The sequence below is a fragment of the Rhinopithecus roxellana genome, chromosome 10, assembly GCF_007565055.1.
Source record: "Rhinopithecus roxellana isolate Shanxi Qingling chromosome 10, ASM756505v1, whole genome shotgun sequence".
Taxonomy (NCBI): Eukaryota; Metazoa; Chordata; class Mammalia; order Primates; family Cercopithecidae; genus Rhinopithecus; species Rhinopithecus roxellana.
In genome coordinates this window covers 60,410,447-60,430,381 of record NC_044558.1, presented here as the reverse complement: position 1 = coordinate 60,430,381, position 19,935 = coordinate 60,410,447, and the positions used below count along the sequence as shown (strand labels likewise).

Here is a 19,935-nt window from a genome sequence, read left to right as displayed (position 1 = left end):
TGAATCTTTATTCCATCCTGCTTCTTGATTATAATAGGCACAAAATTCTGTAATGAACGAAGAATGAGTACTTTTCCATTTAATTTTGCATACCAGCTAAAATTTTTCTTTTTAAAATAACTTCAAGGAAAAATGGGGTCAACCCTGGGCTGTGAGATTTTGTACTAGTTTATTCAAACAGATTCCTTTTCTCCTTTGCAAGTGGAGCACAGTGTCCATAGACCTAGATAGAAAATAATCTTTGAGGAAAAACAAGGTTTTATTTAAAGAATTACACAGGTTGACATAGTTTAAACTTTGGATGCCCCTCTGAATAAATTGTATATAAAATAACATAGCTATTTAAAATAACATAATTTCCCTTTTGCTTATCTCATAATCTAAAATAAGAATTTCTAAGGGTGTTGGAGGGGAGGGAATAGGAAAAGAAAAGCATTTTTTGTTTGTTTTTGCTAAAATTGTTTTAACATTCACCTCAGAAGCTATATATACATTTCATTCATATAACCCTTAAAGAAAGCATTTAGCTGGCCAAGTCTTTGCATGTTTATTTAACATCTATGAATACATCCACATATTCATACAGATAATTCCATTTTAGTGTTTGTTTTCACTAAATTACAGCAGTATGGAATGTTCAGTCATTTGAGTCATGCTTTTGCTTTGCAGTTTCCTCAAGTGTGTGATACCACCTATGTGAGTGGTTTTTCAGAAAAAGCTTAGAACATTTCTGAAGATATTCGTAAATTTTTTAAAAAGCTGGCCGGGCACGGTGGCTCATGCCTGTAATCCCAACACTTTGGGAGGCTGAGACAGGTGGATCACCTGAGGCCAGGAATTTGAGACCAGCCCAGACAACATGGCAAAATCCCGTCTCTATTAAAAATACAAAAATTAGCCAAATGTGGTGACACGAACCTGTAGTCCCAGCTGCTTGGGAGGCTGAAACGAGAATTACTCTAACCTGGGAGACAGAGGTTGCAGTGAGCCGAGATCACACCACTGCACTCCAGCCTGGGCAACAGAGCGAGACTCTGTCTTTTTTTTTGGTTAAAAAAAAAAAAAAAAGCTTAGAACAGAAGTATCCTTCTGATTTTCAGTCTTGTAATTAAAAATATTGTTTTCCTCCCTTTCAGTGTGATCAGTTTACATCAAATTATTTCTAAAGATATGCAGATTATTTCAGAAAAGAATTTGAAATATTATGTAAACCAGGATGAGCATCTGGTGATGTTTTATTTCTGTTTCAAGGCATGACTGGCTTTTGTAAACTAGAATGAATATAAAGCTTTTGTGGGGAGGCCTACTGTGTGTTGGGAGGTGAATGATACTCATCTAACCCATCATTTGGTAGTGACCATTGTCTCATTGACTATGCTGATGATCTGAATATTGTTTCATTGAGGTAGACCTGTTTTTTGTTTTTTTTTTCTGTAAGACTTCTTTGTTTCTTTTTTTTCAGGAAAGTTGTGGAGCAGAAGTTTAAAGTTGGCCTACACACTTCTTAATAAACTGGGGACCAAAAATGAACCTGTGTTAAAACCTGGAGACAGGGTAATTGGCATTTTGGTTTTAGGGAGGTGGTGTTTATTGTTTTCTAATATGCTAATATTCTAATATTCTGGAGTTTCAATATACAACAGGAAAATTTATATAACTCTTATTTTTGGAAAAATAAAAGTGGTTTGGTTCAAACCCAGGTTAGCCCAATGCCAGATGATAATTCTCATATTCCTGGGTTGAAGGAAATTCACATGTCCTTTCCTGTAGCTGCCAGTCATTAATCTCTTTAGGTGCTAATAAAAAGAAAGAGAAACCTTAGTCTTTCCAGAAATAAATATTTGAATCTTTAGACAACAAGAAAACAGCAACAAAATTTGCTCTTTGATTTTTTTTATTTTTATTTTTCCTCCTCTTTACAAAATGCCTCAAACACAGACTGGGTGCAGTGGTTCACACCTGTAATCCCAGCACTTTGGGACATGAGGTGGGACGATCACTTGAAGCCAGGAGTTTTAGACTAGCCTGGGCAACATAGTGAGACCCCATCTCTACAAACAAATTTTTTAAAAAATTAGCTGGGCGTGGTGGCACGCACCTGTAGTCCCAGCTGCTCGGGAGGTTCAGGTGGGAGGATTGCTTGAGCCCAGGAGTTCAAGGCAGCAGTGAGCCATGATCTTGCCACTGCATTTGTGTGGGCAACAGAGTGAGACCCTAACAACAACAACAACAACAACAAAGCCTCATACATCTTTTAAAACATTTTTCTGTGGTTTTATGTAAAAAGAGAGGAAGATTCATGTTACTTTTAAGAAAAAACTAATTGGGCTGGGCACGGTGGCTCACGCCTGTAATCCTAGCACTTTGGGAGGCCAAGGCGGGTGGATCACCGGGTCAGGAGATCGAGACCATCCTGGCTAACACGGTGAAACCCCGTCTCTACTAAAAATACAAAAAATTAGCCGGCCGTGGTGGCGGGCGCCTGTAGTCCCAGCTACTCGGGAGGCTGAGGCAGGAGAATGGCGTGAACCCGGGAGGCGGAGCTTGCAGTGAGCCAAGATTGCGCCACTGCACTCCAGCCTGGGCGGCAGAGTGAGTCTCTGTCTCGAAAAGAAAAAAAAGAAAGAAAAGAAAAAACTAATTGACATAGTTTTATTTCTCCTTTAATTTGAGGGGACATTAAACTGTTTTTTTAATTTTTGAAGATATTTTTCCTATTAATGACTTTCCAAATACGATCACTTTTTACCATTACTTTTCATTTGGAATTCGTAGAATGAAACACCAACTACACAATAGACTTATTTTGATTGGCTTATGATTGTGGAATCTCCTAAACTAAGCCTGTTGAAAATACTTTTGCATTGTGACAAAGGGCACATAAAGCATGACTTTTACTTATAAATGTGACACACGAGTGTTTCCTTGTCCTCCTGAACCCTAAGCGGATGATTTTGTGTCTCCCTAGCAACATGGACACTGTGCAGGAAGGAAATGGGTTGTTTAAATGTCTTGTGGAATTAATTTTCCAGAACCCTAGGAAAATTCAAAAGTTCAAAAGCGAACTTCTCTTGGGAGTGAGTTAAGAGTATTTGAAAGCAAAAGAAGGGGAAACAAGTCTCATGATGTAATTAAGTTTCAAATGTTAATCTGTGAGTATCCAAGCCAAGTAACAAACTCCGCAGTGGTAGTGACTTTTGGTTTTTTTTGCATTCCTGGAGTGAATTAGGAAAAGTCACTTATCTCTGTGATGTGTTACAGGTGAGATCACAGGTTTGAACTTATTATAGAGGTTTCACGGTTTATGTTCTATTAATGAATTAACTGTATATCCATACGGTTTCTGCCAGTATTGCTTACACCTATTACCAAATGCCCTCCTACTAGAAACATTTGCATTGTTGGGTAAGGGAACAAGGATTAATACAATGAATTAGAGAGTAAGAAAACTGGTCGGGCACGATGGCTCACACCTGTAATACCAGCACTTTGGGAGGCCGAGGTGGGCAGATCACGAAGTCAGGAGATCAGTTGAGACCATCCTGGCTAACATAGTGAAACCCCATCTCTACTAAAAATATTTAAAAATAGCCAGATATGGTGGCAGCACCTGTAGTCTCGGCTACTCGGGAGACTGAGGCAGGAGAATGATGTGAAACCGGGAGGCGGAGCTTGCAGTGAGCCAGGATCGCGTCACTGCACTCCAGCCTGGGCGACAGAGTGAAACTCCGTCTAAGAAAAAAAAAAGAGTAAGAAAACTTCTGTTGGCCCTAACATGGTGATCAAGTCAATCCACAGTTGTAGGCTCTCTCCAGAGATGTAAGGTTTATTCTTTAATATGCTGTTCTATCTGGAGAGATCCATTACATTTATTTTATTGCCTTAGCCCTAAACTAAAGTAAATTGCCTTGGGTTTCCTAAGTAATTAACTTAATGCTTAAGATGGTTTGTTTTTTGCTAAATCACCAAAAGGATTAAGTGAAAAATTGTGATGAGGATGAGGATGAATGCATTATAGTATAGTACACAAAATGTGTAGTATAATCATGGGCATGTCGGAGATCTTTTTAGATGTGTGTCTCTATCTCAGTAACTTAATTTCCTTTTGAGCAGATGGCTGTTAAATAGTTTGATTTATTGTGTTCGTGATAAATATTATATACTTAGACAGTGACATTGAAAGCATTAGTATGGTTTTATTCCTCTGTTAAACTGAATGTCATTATGAATTTTAGGTAGCCCTGGTTTACCCCAACAATGATCCAGTCATGTTTATGGTGGCTTTTTATGGATGCCTCCTGGCAGAAGTGATTCCAGTGCCTATAGAGGTACCTCTTACCAGAAAGGTAACATTGCTAAATTTAAGAGGAATGTAGCCTGATGTGACATGGCAGGCATTGAGTTCTTGGATAGGTGCAGTCACAACATTAAAAACTGTTCAACCATTTTTGGAAGTACTCAGCTTCACTTTCTAAAAACATGAAATTTGTAGAAAAAGTATTTGTTAAATATTTACAAGTTTTATGCAAATAACATATTTTCAATTAAGATAGAATTTGTATAGTATTGTATATCATTTAAAATACCACTGGGGCGAGGCCAGGCACAGTGGCTTATGCTTGTAATCCCAGCATTTTGGGAGGCTGTGGCGGGTGAATCACGGGGTCAGGAGATCGAGACCATCCTGCTAACATAGTGAAACCCCGTCTCTACTAAAAAATACAAAAAAATTAGTTGGGTGTGGTGGCAGGCGTCTGTGGTCCCAGCTACTCGGGAGGCTGAGGCAGGAGAATGGCGTGAACCCAGGAGGTGGAGCTTGCAGTGAGCTGAGATCACGCCATTGCACTCCAGCCTGGGCGACAAGAGCAAGACTCTGTCTAAATAACAAACAAACAAACAAACAAATAAAATAAATAAATAAATATCACTGGGGCAACTAGACATGGTGACTCACACCTGTAATCCTAGCACTTTGGGAGGTTGAGGTGTGCAGGTTGCTTGAGCCCAGGAGGTTGAGACCAGCCTGGGCAACATAGGGAGACCCCATCTCTACAAATAATAAAAAAATAGCCAGGCATGGCGGTGTGCACCTGTAGACCCAGCTATTTGAGAAGCTGAGGTGGGAGGATTGATTGAACCCAGGAGATTGAGGCTGCAGTGACCTGTGATCACGCCACTGTACCCTAGCCCAGGCAACAGGGCAAGCAAGACTGTGTTTCAGATATAAAATAAAATATCATGGGGGCATACTTGACTTTCAACACTGATCATTTATAAAGAATCCCACTCTTGCTTCAGAGGCTATAGATAATCCACATTTATAGTAGTTGAGACCTTTTTGTAAAGAGATTTCCTCTAACTGTATCATATGACCTAGGATTTCCATTAGGTGGAAAGTGATGGCGTGATGACAGGTTACTTCTCTGGATTGTAAGATTTTACTTTAACAATACATCAGCCCAACTAAAATGAAGCATATGTAACAGATTTCCATGTTTGAGTGATTTCTCCATGAGCCACTTGATGCTAATTTTGTCATGCAGTTTATTTCTGAGGGCTGATGTCAAAGATGAATATGGTGGAGGATGTGGATTTATAAATAGAAATTGGCCAGGTGCGGTGGCTCACACCTGTAATCCCAACACTTTGGGAGGCCGAAGTGGGTGGATCACCTGAGGTCAGGAGTTTGACACCAGCCTGGCCAACATGGTGGAACCCCATCTCTACTAAAAATACAGAAATTAGCCAGCTGTGATGGCACAAACCTGTAATCCCAGCTACTCAGGAGGCTGAGGCTGGAGAATTGCTTGAACCTGGGAGGCGGTGTTTGCAGTGAGTCGAGATTGTGCCACTGTACACCAGCCTGACAAAGCGAGATCTTGTCTCAAAAAAATAAAAAAAGAAATCAGCCAGGCCGCGGTAGCTTGTGCCTGTAATCCTAGCACTTTGGGTGGCCGAGGCGGGTGGATCACTTGAGGTCAGGAGTTCAAAACCAGCCTGGCCAACATGACGAAACCCCATCTCTACTAAAAATACAAGGATTAGCCGGACATGGTGGTGCACTCCTATAGTCCCAGCTACTTGGGAGGTTGAAACAGGATAATAGCCTGAACCCGGGAGGTGGAGGTTGTAGTGAGCCGAGATCATGCCACTGCACTCCAGCTTCTTGGGTGATAGAGAGGGGCTCCATCTCAAAAAAAAAAAAAAAAGAAAGAAAGAAAAGAAAAAGCATTTCTGAAAGGAATAAAAAACAAATTGAGCCAGGCGCGGTGGCTCAAGCCTGTAATCCCAGCACTTTGGGAGGCCGAGACGGGCGGATCACGAGGTCAGGAGATCGAGACCATCCTGGCTAACACGGTGAAACCCCGTCTCTACTAAAAACTATAAAAAACTAGCCGGGCGACAGTGGCGGCGCCTGTAGTCCCAGCAACCCGGGAGGCTGAGACAGGAGAATGGCGTGAACCCGGGAGGCGGAGCTTGCAGTGAGCTGAGATCCGGCCACAGCACTCCAGCCTGGGTGACAGAGCGAGACTCCGTCTCAAAAAAAAAAAAAAAAAAAAAAAAAACAAATTGATAACATCCCCAGAACTCTAGTTGTTGGGATGTAGTATCCTTAATTTGATCAGGAAATCATATGGTTGTTCTTAAATTATTAAGTTGGCAGAATTTGTGTGGTTTCATAATGATACTTGTAAGACGATATTTTAATGGAAATACTTTAGACTATATCTTTTGTTCTTTTTGCTGCTGTTGTTGTGTAAGACTTAAATCTATCCCTTTTAAAACAGAAAAATAAAAGGAGTATACGGATTTGGTATATCCATCCATTAACTTTCATTTTCAGCTTGGACATTTAGTATCCATTTACATTATTTATTTTGTTCATACCTGACGGCTTTTCTCTTGAATTTTGGGGTGAGGCTAGGGGAAGATAGCCATGTTAGCATTTATTTAATTTGCTGGAAACTAAAAGAGGATCGTTGCTGATTCTTTAATAAAATGGTTACATTTGTCTGATAAGATGTACCATTAGTAATGTCTGGTTAATACTTGATTTGTGCTCAGGAAATGTTTGTTTTGTAGAAATTATTTGGAAGAACACATTGTCATTGGATTTTGACAATTGCCAGATATTGGTGGGGCTCCATGAATGTTATCACACACACAAAGTGCCAGAGCATTACTAAGTGTCAGATGTGGGCATGAGTGTACTCACATTTGCTCCCCTACCTATGTTCATTATCATTTCTCCACAGGATGCTGGAGGTCAGCAGATTGGCTTCTTGCTAGGAAGCTGTGGTATTGCCTTAGCTCTTACCAGTGAAGTTTGTCTAAAAGGACTGCCAAAAACCCAGAATGGAGAAATTGTACAGTTTAAAGGTTAGTAATATTGTACCTGAATTATCAGTTAAAAGTTAAAACTGAGTGCTTTAATTAGCTTTTTAATTCAGTAATAGCTAGGTACTTTACATATAGGTTCTATTTAGTTCTCATATTCTTATGAAGTAGGTACCACTATTATCCCCATTTTACAAGTAGGAAACTGAGAAACAGAGAGGTTAAATAACTTGCCCAAAGTCACAGCTAATGAATGGCCGAGCAGCAATTTGAACCCAAATCTGTCTGATTCCACAGCCCACACCCTTAACCTTTATGCCGATGGTTGGAAAAAGCTACCACTCTGTACATTAAAGCTAAATGCTACATGTAGAGACAGAGGATAGACCACTAACCTCAGTGGACTTCCACTGCCAAATGGACCTCCCAGTTGTTGAGGTAATGTCAAGGCCTGGAATTAGCATGTGGAACGATTGTACTTTTGAAAGAAGGTATAATTGTCTGGTGATTTCCCACTAAAAACTAATAAAAACTAAGTATCTTATTGATTATAACATGATCTTAATTTGGTCTCTTGATATTAAAAATGACCAGTTCAGTGTGAATTCCTTCCCTGATGGCTTAGGTAATTCAGTTTTCACTTTGGGTTTGATTTAGGTTGGCCCCGGCTCAAATGGGTTGTAACAGATTCCAAGTACCTTTCAAAGCCCCCAAAAGACTGGCAGCCACACATCTCACCTGCTGGGACAGAACCGGCGTACATTGAGGTAAGTCCTAAGATGTAAAATACGCTTTCAGGCTTTTCCTTTGGCTTCGCTTGCTGCCTTTCAAAATATAAAACTAAATTTTTGCAATGTTAATGTTAGAAGATCCTCCTGCTGTGTGACATTTCCATCTTTTGGCTTGTAAAGTGCCTTGTAGTAGATCTTCTATCTTAATTATTTTGATCATAAATATACATCCAAGAAAATGACAGCAAAAAAAATGATTCTTCATGTAAGAAAGTTACAGAAGACTTTAGGGAAGTACAAACGTTTAGGAAATGATGTACTGGCAGAGAAATTTCTCTGCTGCTTATTTAGAGAGGTTGGGGATAAGAGAATGGAGAAATGAGAAGGGAAAATAGCTCTGCTTAAAAAAACAGATTAGTAGATGAAAGATAAAGAGCAAGAAGAAACAAATGGCTGGAAGGTTTGATATTGAGGTTGGTGTAGGAATGCAGTTGGCAACATGATCCCATTGAAGGATTAAGCAAATCCAAGTGCACACCAGGCACCAGGCTGAATGCTTTAAGTGCATTTTCTCATTTAGTCCTCACAAGTACCCTGTGAGGTTTGGATTATTATTAAACTTGCTTTATAGATGAGGAGATTAAGACTTAAAAGAACTTCAGTAACTGACCAAAGGCCACATGACTCAAAAATGGCAGAGGTAGACTCAGAGTCAGGTCTAACTCGAAAAGCTATAGCCTTCACCACTCTGCATCCTGCCTGAGACATATGCTCACTAATTGTTAAGTTAATGAACAGGCAAATCAATAAAAATTTTTTTCAAGATTTGGGGGAAAATCATCTAACATTGAACACTGTGATGATAACAAGTAGAGAGAACTTAAATAATTTTGGCTATAGAAAAGAGAGGCTGGGAGAATGAGTTCATGTCATTTGCAGAGACATAGATGAAGCTGGAAGCCATCATTCTCAGCAAACTAACACAGGAACAGAAAACCAAACACCGCATGTTCTCACTCATAAGTGGGAGTTGAACAATAGGAACACATGGACACAGGGAGGGGAACATCACACACTGGGGCTTGTCAAGGGGTTGGGGGCAAAGGGAGGGAGATTATTAGGACAAATACCTAATGCATGCGGGTCTTAAAACCTAGACAACGAGTTGATAGGTGCAGCAAACCACCATAGCACCCATAACTATGTAACTTACCTGCACGTTCTGCACATGTATCCCAGAACTTAAAATTAAAAAAAAATAAAAAAGTAGAAAAGAGAGGCTGGGACAAGACACAGTGGTTCACACCTGTAATCCTGGCACTTTTGGAGGCTGAGGTGGGTGCTCCTGAGGTCGGGAGTTCGAGACCATACTGGCCAACATAGTGAAACTCCGTCTCTACTAAAAATAAAAAAAATTAGCTGGGCATGATGGCGCAAGTCTGTAGTCCCAGCTGCTTGGGAGACTGAGGCGGGAGGATCACTTGAACCCAGGATGTGGAGGTTGCAGTGAGCTGAGGTCACACCACTGAACTAGAGAGACTGGATGCAATGGTTCACATCTGTCTATAATCCCAGCACTTTGGAAGGCTAAATAAGAGGACTGCAAAGAAAAGGAATAGAGTGACCAGTAGCTCTGAGAGGTGATGGGGTATTATTGGATGCAAGGATGATTGTTTTTAAAGATGGAAGAGATCTGAGTATCTTTAAAAGACAGACAGATAGGCCAGGTAAGATGGGTCATGCCTTTAATCCCAGTACTTTGGGAGCCTGAGGCAGGTGGATTGCTTGAGCTCAGGAGTTCAAGACTAGCCTGAGTAACATAGTAAGACCCTGTCTCTACAAAAAGTAAAAAATTAACTGGGCCTGGTGATATGCACCTGTAGTCCCAGCTACTCAGAGTCTAAGATGGGAGGATCACTTGAGCCCAGGAGGTTGAGACGACAGTGAGCTGTGTTCATGCCACTGCACCCTATCCTGGATGACACAGCATGATTCTGTCTCACAGAAAAAAAGACAAGCAATTAAAAATACCAAATTTAGTGATCAACTCTCAATCTATGTTATGTCTCAGTGATGACATGGTTCATCACTCGGTCCTCTTCAAAACTCCGGTCACTGGCTTCTTGGACTCCTCTCTCAGTTCCTCTGCCTCGTTAGCCATTCCTTCAGTCATCTTTATTGGTTCTTCCTAAAGGTGGAGGGTCCTTCATTGTATGGCTCTTGCTTAGCTCTCTGGCCTTAATAGAACTACTACCCTCTGTCTTTCTAGGTGCCTGTTATTTTGAATTAACTTGCAGTTCTTACTTGGGATCCTCCTATTGCCCACAGTACTCTACTAGTGAGTTTAAAGCATCTCTGGGTAATAGGGAGTTATTAAAGGATTGTCAACAGGAGAGTGACAACAATGAATTTATTATAAGAAGTTATATCTGGATTGGTTGGGTTAAGAAATGAAATAAGGGCTGGGCGCAGTGGCTCATCCCTATTATCCTAACACTTTGGGAGGCTTAGGCAGGCGGATCACTTGTGCTCAGGAGTTCGAGACCAGCCTGGGCAACATGGTGAAACTCTGTCTCTACAAAAAAATGCAAAAATTAGCCAGGTGTGGTGGCACATGCCTGTAGTCCCAGCTACTTGGGAGGCTGAGCCTGGGAGCTCAAGGCTGCAGTGAGCCATGATCTTATCACTGCATTCCAGCCTGAGTGAGACTCTGTCTCAAAAAGAAAAAAAAGGAGACCAGCTTTAGTTATTCAGGTGAGCTCAAGCTTATGGTAGAGAGCAGAGAGCAAAGTAGATTGAGCTTCAGACAGTAAGGAAATAGAGCAGGCAGGGCTTAGTTGCTGATGCTGGAGAGGGAGAAGGCAAGACAGACTCAGGTTTCTCACTTAGGCAACTTGGATTGATGGCAGCATCCTTCCCTAAGATAGAAAATACAACAGGAAGAGTTTCCATGGGCAGGGACTGGGGTAAAGACAGCAGTGATGGATATATGGGTTTCCCAGGATTATTAGACATTCCAGGGGATTAGTTGACTCTGTCAGTCTGGATCTCTCTGGAGGAGAGGCCTGCGTTGAAGATAGAGAACTCGCAGTTACTAGGAATGCAGTAACCTACTGGAATAAAGTGAAAAGAGATGAGGAAGGAGAGCAGAACTCTCAGGGAACAGCACATTGAAGAGATGGGCGGAAAACGTGGAGGAGCAATGGCAGAGAGACAGACACACAAAGACAGACTAGAAAAGAGGAGTATCAAAAAAGCCAAGGAAGGAGAAAACATCAAGAAGGAGAGTAGTCAAATTTTGCAGAAAGGTTTGATAAGGTATGCAAAATGTCCTTTCCATTTAACCATTAAAAAATTGGGGCTGGTCCCAAGGTAGTGAATTATCTCCGTTGATTGTTCACAGTCAGGTACAGATCAAACTCCTGTTCTACTCTTTTTCCCCTTCTCACTATTGCCCTTGGCAAGACTTAACTTTTTTTTAAAGTTGAACTGGGCACAGTGACATACACCTATAGTTCCAGCTACTTAGGAGGCTGAACTGGGAGGATTGCTTGAGCCCAGGAGTTCCAATCCAGCCTGGGCAACATGGTGAGACTCCATCTCTTAAAAGAAAGAAAGAAAGGAAAGTTGATAGTCCTGGTAAAAAGCAACTTGAATGGAACATTAAGGGTAAAAGCAAAATTATAGTTGAACGATTTGGAGGAGCAAGTAGGCCATTCGTTTCTAGTTCTTCCTTACAAAATTGGGTGCTTCTAATACACAGAAACCGCATCTTACATACCTTTCACTCTTCAGTGCTGTGCTTGACTTGTATTTATTTGATACTGTGTTTCTATTAATTTAGCTCCAATCATTTGTTTGTTTTAGCTTTTGAGCAACCACTTCACACTGATGACTGTTAAACTTTGAAGTCTTTTACACACGTACTTTTGTTGAGCTTTGTCATCCTCCAATCCTATCTTTGTGTGATTTGAGTTTGAGACCCAAGTACATTGCCTTAAATATTCATATTAAACATGTTAAATTCAGCCCATTATGATGGTTTTTCTGGCTTTCGTTTTTGGATTCTAGTTTTGTCATTTGAAATAACCCGTTTTATTGTGTTTCTTATGTTTCTGTTTTTGTTTTCTAGTACAAAACAAGCAAAGAAGGGAGTGTAATGGGAGTTACAGTGTCCCGGCTTGCAATGTTGTCTCACTGCCAAGCTCTGTCGCAGGCCTGCAATTATTCTGAAGGTCAGACCTCATCCCATGACTGCCTTCATTGTTACCTTCAGAGATGTGTGACTGTGAGCACAATGCTCAGTGACTGGACCTCATTTAATGACCAAATTCAGAGTGAAGTGTCCCAAGACACAGTCTTGGCTTGCTTTTGTTTTCTTCTTTCTCAAAAATATGCTGTAGTTTAAAGGAACCAAAATTCTGGCAAACCAAAATGTAAAGCATAATTTCTAGAGTACAGCAATAGAAAACCCTAATTAAATTCATGTTTTTAGTAGCTGTGGAATGTCAGGTATCTCCGTCTTCCCCTGCCTATGTAGTGGGCTACCAGCTATATATTTGGAGTCAAAGAAATTCAGCTACCAAAAAGCATAAATTAAAACACAAAAATGTATTCAATATTTTTGAACTTTAGATAGGTTAATATATATTGCAGAAACCACTATTTGCCTCAGAATGTTCTTTGCAATATTAATTTTTTTAGTGTTTTCCCTTTGTAAAATGAAACAGTAAATGGTCATGATGTATTTTTTAGCCAGACAACAATGTTGTTCTATCATGAAATTATATATGTATATATATAATGGAAGCAATCAAAAAGCCCTTAAATAAGGATTGATTAGGTTATAATCCATCCAGGCCAGGCATCGTGGCTCACGCCTGTAATCCCAACACTTCAGGAGGCTGAGGCGGATGGATCACTTGAGGTCAAGAGTTCAAGACCAGCCTGGCCAACATGGTGAAACTCCATCTCTACTAAAAAGAACAAAATTGAGCCAGGTGTGGTAGCTTGTGCCTGTAATCCCAGCTACTTGGGAGGCTGAGGCAGGAGAGTCACTTGCACCCTGGAGGCAGAGGTTGCAGTGTGCCGAAATCATGCCTCTGTACTCTAGCCTGGGTGACAGAGCAAGACTCTGTCTCAAAAAAAAAAAAAAAAAAAAAAAAAAAAAGGTAATAATACATTCATATAATGGCTGGGGCATTTATTTTTGAATATTAAAGATATGGAGAAATTGTTTCAATATATCATTAAGTAGGAACAAGTTAGATACCAAGTTTTGCATACATATAGATTACATATAGATAGATATCTAACATATCTATCTATATGTAAATATGCCTAGAAGTATATGTGTGTGTATAGATAGAATGTTTAGAGATATATATGTATATACACCAACTTTTTTTTTTAGGAAGTATCTTTTAGGAAATTTAAATTATATTTGTCAAACTTCCAGAGTTTCTAAAATAAGCATGTATTCTCTACATAATTAGGAAAAAAATACCTCTTGGAAGAAATGCCTAAGTCACAAGACGTTTCTAACTCCTTGTCTCTGTTGTAACCACATTACCCTATGAGTAGTCCTCTACCCGTTTTCAGGAGACCCTCAAAAGCCCCTGAGAATTTAGTCATTTCTCTAAAAACATGAAATCAGGCTGGCCGCTGTGGCTCACGCCTGTAATCCCAGCACATTGGGAGGCCGAAGCAGGAGGATCACTTGAGGTCAGGAGTTCAAGACCAGCCTGACCAACATGGTGAAACTCTCTCTCTACTAAAAATACAAAATTAGCCATGCATGCTGGTGTATGCCTGTAATCCCAGCTATTTAGGAGGCTAAGGCAGGAGAATTGCTCGAACCTGGGAGACAGAGGTTGCAGTGAGCTGAGATCGCGTCACTGCACTCCAGCCTGGGTGACAGAGGCAAGACTCCATCTAAAAGAAAAAACAAACAGACAAACATCACATCAGTTTATGAGAGGCAAGTGACATGATTTTGCTACTTAACACTAAACATGATTTCTTTGTCTTCCTGTTTTTTCTATTTTAGGGGAAATAATAGTAAATGTCTTAGACTTTAAGAAGGATGCTGGGCTGTGGCACGGCATGTTTGCGGTAAGCTACTCATATTTAAGGCCCTTAGTATAAATTGTGCTTGAGATAAGGCCAGCATGCTGTGTAACTGGAGCATCTCTCAGTGCTTGTTTGAAATTTAAGTCCCCTAAAGGTCAATAATATTTTCCAGAGGCTATAGAATGTTTTGAATGACTGCCATGCATAAGCTGCATGCTTTAACTGAAGAAGAGTAACAAGGTAGATGGGGATTCTTCCCATCAGAGAGGAACAGGTAGCATACTATGGGTGTTAGACAAAAAAGGTGACTTCCTTCCAGGTCTGGGCTTCAAGGCAGTTTTTATGGAAGAAGTGACAGCTGAGTTGGACTTTGAAAAATAGGTAAGCTTTGGACATACAGAAATTTTTGTAAGGGGATATAGAGGTAGAGAGAGGGGACACTTCAAGTGGCAAAACTACCGTATGTAACATGCCATATAGGTGGAGAGAGAAAAAAAATACGGGGTTACCTGAATTGTAAAGGACCTCAGAGAGCATCTAGTCCCACTTACTTGATACTGCAGGAGCTGGAAAAGCATGGGAAATGAATCGTGAGGGAAGAGGAGGTGGATCCCTTTTCACCCAGAACCCTCAGAATCTTTGTTATGTTTACTTTCTAGCTGTTTTCTGAAAGCTTTCCCATTTTCTTCTTTATCAGAAGTTAAAAATCCTTTTGAGGAGTTAAGAAGAATCTCTTCTCTGTGATACCAAGTGCAAGATAGGGACATGTGTGAAGAATTAGTTATAAACACCAGTCTTTTCCCGAAACCAAAAGTTTCTCACCAGAGCTAGAAACTTGGAGAGAGAAAATAGTGTCTTGCAGTGGTATCTTGGTTTCTTTGGGCAAATTAGAGAGTGAGCAAAATGGCTAATCTAAATATGAAGGCTTGGTTATTCTACCAGGCTGGGTCTCTTTGGGGACAGGGTGTCAGGTATGCTTGATTGGAGTGGCAGGAGAGCCCCTAAATGGCATGACCCCTCAACACCTTCAGCTTTAGCTAGCAAAAAAAAATTAACAGGTGTAGGCAGGACATCCCGTAAGAAACAGGGACATTTTGATTTCTTGCTTTGTGATGCCCACCTACCCCTTTGTGGCATGTGGCAAGTACGAACATGATAAAAGCATTAAGTGGGTTGGAGGGCAGTTTGGCAGAGTCTGTTAACATTTTAAAAGCATATACTACAGCTGGGCACTGTGACTCAGGCCTGTAATCCCAGCACTTTGGGAGTCTTAGGCAGGCGAATTACCTGAGGTCAGCAGTTCAAGACCAGCCTGGCCAACATGGTGAAATCCCGACTATACTAACAATACAAAAAGTAACTGGATGTGGTGGTGCATGACTGTAATCCCTGCTACTCGGGAGGCTGTGCAGGAGAATTGTTTGAACCCAGGAGGTGAAGGTTGCAGTGAGCCGAGATCGCACCACTATACTCCAGCCTGGGCAACAGAGCAAGACTCTGTCTCAAATAAATAAATACATACATACATACATACATACATACATACGTACATGCACACACCAGTCCCAGCTACCCTGGAGGCTGAGGCAAGAGAATCACTTGAGTTCAGGAATTGGAGGCCAACCTGGGCGACATAGTGAAAGCCCTCTCTCTCTCTCTCTCTCTCTCTCTCTCTCTCTCCCCTACATATCCGTATAGGGAAATACTTGCATAAGCCCAGAGAAAGAATTATATAGATCTCTTGTACTGATATGCATAGATTTAGCTCTAAAACAATTTAAATGAAAAAAGCAAGTTTTATATATATATATAATATGATGCCTTTTATGCTTAAAAATACTTGTGTGTTTCTATGGGAACAAATGTCTATGAAAATGCATTGAAAAAAGATTGGAAGGGTATCTGTCAAATTTGTAACTGATTATCTCTGACGAGGAGAGGAGGGAACCAGGTTGGAGGGTAGGTGTTAAAGGAACTTCAATCTTATATTTAATATTTAAGATTGTTTTCAAAGAGCATGTATTTGAGTATTACTTGTATAATTAAAATTGCTAACAAAATATCAGCTCAATTTTAAAATACTAAGTATGTATTTTGTATTGATTACTTTTCTTCTTTCTTTGTTTTTCAGAATGTAATGAATAAGATGCACACAATTAGCGTACCCTACTCTGTTATGAAAACCTGTCCTCTCTCTTGGGTCCAAAGAGTACATGCTCACAAAGGTAGTCACCCACAGCATCTGAGCTTTAATTATGTGACTGTTTGAATTAAGATTTCAGGGATTTCAGAGAATTTCAAATTGCCCTTGTTAGAAACATTTCTATGCCCCTGTGCCTTAACTGTAGAGCTCAGTTACTACAGAATTAGGTACCTTGCCCGTTCATCTCACTGTTTTCCTGTCTTAAGCATTGAGATGAATTTTTTCCAAATGCGAGCTTTGAATTAGATTTGAGTGTCTTGGTGTTCACAATTTCCTTGGCTGGGATACTGTGCCCTGCCTAGAGGGTCTCAGTGAACAAACAATTGTAGCTCCAGTCAATTGTCTAAATGTGATAATTTCTGCCTCTGAGCTATTGGCACAATCTCTTTGAAACCTTTTTTATTTTCTCCAAGCAAATATCGTGATTCCCCAAATAAGTAAAAATGTCTTTATTATGGTATATTACATATGTACCAAATTTATTTTGTATGTTAACTTTATCCCTTTTGAATTTATAGCCAAGGTAGCTTTAGTAAAATGTCGGGACTTGCACTGGGCTATGATGGCACATCGGGACCAAAGAGATGTGAGCTTGAGTTCCCTCCGAATGTTAATTGTGACTGATGGAGCTAACCCCTGTGAGTATTTCTGCATTGTGGGTCTGGGAATATTCTGTGTTTTGATAGATTAGGGTTTTTTGCCCTGTACTAAGATGTAATTCACATACTGAAAAACTCAACTCATTTAAGGTGTGTAATTCAGTGGTTTTGGTATATTCACGAGTTGTGCAACCATCATTACAGTCTAAGTTTAGAACATTTTCATCACCCAAAAAGAAACCACATACCCATTATCAGTCACTCCCCATTTTTCCCCCTGCCCCCAGCCCTAGATGACTGCTAATCGATTGCCTGTCTCCCTGGATTTGCCTCTTCTGAACATTTCTTGTAAATGCAGTCATACAGTATGTGGTCTTTGTGATGGGCTTCTTTTAGCATGTTTTTCAGCGTTCATCCATGTTGTAGAATCTGTCAGTACTTCTGCATTCCTTGTTACTACCAAGAAATCGTCCATTGTATAGTTATACCACATTGTATTTACTCATTCATCTTTTGATGGATCTATAAGCTTTTAAACCATTTTTTTTGGCTCATTCATGTATAACCTCTTTCTGTCATGTAACTGGGTATTCCTGTGTTACCTGCTTTCCTCTACAAGCCCGCAAATCCTGATCCTTCACACAGTAGAATCAGGTAGAGCACTACACTGTTTGCCATAATGGACTTTTGTCCGTAGTCACATTGATCCTCATAGTCTAAAACACAAACATAGGCTTGACCTTAATATCATATAGAAGGTGGAGCTAAGCCAATATTAAATTGCACTGCCTATGACAGTTCCTCAGGAAGAGTTGCTAAATTATAAACTGGCTGCATATTGCCTGCAGTGTTATCTCTGATACTGATTTGTCAGTTTCATAGGAGCACCCTTATTCCAAGGTGTAACTTTAAATAGTGTCAGTAACCTTTTATGGACTGGATGAGCATTAATTTGTCCTTGACATATATCAAACCATCTCACAGGGACAGTAAAATATTTGTGTGGAATTAACAATATATAATATGGGTTCTCATGAGAAATAAGTATGTCAGCTTTCTCAGCTTTCTATTCTTTACTATTTTCCTGCAGTAATGAAAATCACAATTTCAGCTTCAGGTTGATCTGTTCCAACTCCTTAGGGTCCGTGTCATCCTGTGATGCCTTCCTGAGTCTGTTCCAAAGCCATGGACTGAAGCCTGAGGCCATCTGTCCGTGCGCCACGTCTGCTGAAGCCATGACTGTAGCAATCCGCAGGTACTGTTCAGGATGTCAGATGCTCTTGATGTATGTTACAACTTGGATGAAATGTACAGTATTTACCAGGAGATGACAAAGGGGTGTTAACTAATTTTCTGAGTAGTTTCAAGCATCTCATTTTTCCCACTCTTGCTTAAAGTGTATGTAGTAAACTGAAAACTTTAGTATAATTTTGTATTTGTGAATTAGCTCTTTTTCTGTGCCATTTTGCTCTTCGGAATCCATAGCACCTTAGATTAGAAATAGACTGTTCTTGTTGTAGCTTAAGTGTGGGTAGTGTATCTATAGTATACTCAAGACCATTATGTAAGTATCAGTGAATATGTGTGTGTGTGTATATAGACTTTTTTTTTTTTTTTTTTTTTTTTTTTTTTTAGATAGGGTCTCTCTTTGTCACCCAGGCTGGAAGTGCAGTGGCATAATGATGGCTCACTGCAGCCTCGACCTCTTGGGCTCAAACAGTCCTCCTGCCTCAACTTCCTGAGTAGCTAGGACTACAGGCATGTACCACCAAGCCTGGCTAATTTTTAAATGTTTTTGTAGAGATAGGTTCTTGTTATGTTGCCCAGGCTGGTCTCAAATTACTGGCTTTGAGCAGTCCTCCTTCCTTGGCCTTCCAAAGTGCTGGGGTTGCAAGCATGAGCCACCGAGCCTGGCCCAGTACGCAATACTTGATGATGATGATAATAAATGACCGTGTTGCTGGTTTATGTGTTTACTACACTGCACTTTTTTTAAATTTAATTTTTTAGAAATGGGGTCTTCCTCTGTTATCCAGGCTGGAGCACAGTGACATGATCATAGAATGATTCATTGTAGCCTCAACCTCCCAGACTCAGATGGTTCTCCCACCTTAGCCTCCCAAGTAGCTGGGACTACAGGCATGTGCCATCATACCCAGCTAAGTTTTGTACTTTTTGTAGAAATGGGGTCCCACTATGTTGCCCAAGCTGGTCTTGAACTCCTGGCCTCAAGCAATCCTCCTGCCTCAGTGGTTGCTGGGATCGTAGGTGTGAGACACCACACCCAGCTCTAATTTGGCATATTTTCGGGGGAGAAAATGGAGAATTTTTTTGGTATTGCAGCCAGAGGAAATTTGTCTTCCTACGTATTTGTATTTTTCTCTTGATGTTATTTCATTCACCAAACTTGATGGGTTTTTCTTTTCAGGCCTGGAGTTCCAGGAGCCCCTTTGCCAGGAAGAGCCATTCTCTCAATGAATGGATTGAGCTATGGGGTAATACGGGTCAATACTGAAGATAAAAATTCAGCACTGACAGTCCAGGATGTGGGGCATGTAATGCCTGGTGGTGAGTTGTGAGGAGCACCATTTGGTTTTTCATAAAGATTTGTCATCAGAGATAATAGAGCCTGATAAAATACAGAATCTCAAACCAGGATTCCTTAATTCAGTACTTAACTCATTTAATTTCTCAGAGCCTCTCTAATAGTTAAGTCATCATAATTATGCCGACCTTCCTGCAGTATTGTATGACTTACCAATTGTGAATGCTTCAGGTCCACTTCTTTACCTGGAAGGCCAAATACTAGAAATGGTAAAGTTACCTGGTTTTCACTGTGATTGCCAAGCCATTGGGACTGACAGAAAATAAGAGCATACTGCTTCCATGAGTGTTTTGAGTTTGACGTGCCTAAGGTTAACACCTCATTCATCTAACCTGTTTATTTGGGCTTTGCATTTATCTTTAATATGTCACTGTCTATACAAGCTTT

At 40.4% G+C, this 19,935-nt stretch overlaps 1 protein-coding gene across 5 annotated transcripts in view; it reads left to right on the top strand.

Annotated features, from left to right (window-relative positions):
• Positions 1–19,935, top strand: part of DIP2B (disco interacting protein 2 homolog B) — a 261,827-nt gene that overhangs the window by 189,550 nt on the left and 52,342 nt on the right. For all 5 annotated transcript variants that reach the window (XM_030939864.1, XM_030939863.1, XM_010385341.2 and 2 more), the window contains 10 exons: positions 1,463–1,554; positions 4,236–4,346; positions 7,257–7,380; positions 7,996–8,105; positions 12,202–12,304; positions 14,119–14,183; positions 16,273–16,366; positions 16,863–16,982; positions 18,084–18,198; positions 19,372–19,511. In XM_030939864.1, the coding sequence (XP_030795724.1) occupies positions 1,463–1,554; positions 4,236–4,346; positions 7,257–7,380; positions 7,996–8,105; positions 12,202–12,304; positions 14,119–14,183; positions 16,273–16,366; positions 16,863–16,982; positions 18,084–18,198; positions 19,372–19,511 (1,074 nt within the window). The remainder of the gene's footprint in view (positions 1–1,462; positions 1,555–4,235; positions 4,347–7,256; positions 7,381–7,995; positions 8,106–12,201; positions 12,305–14,118; positions 14,184–16,272; positions 16,367–16,862; positions 16,983–18,083; positions 18,199–19,371; positions 19,512–19,935) is intronic.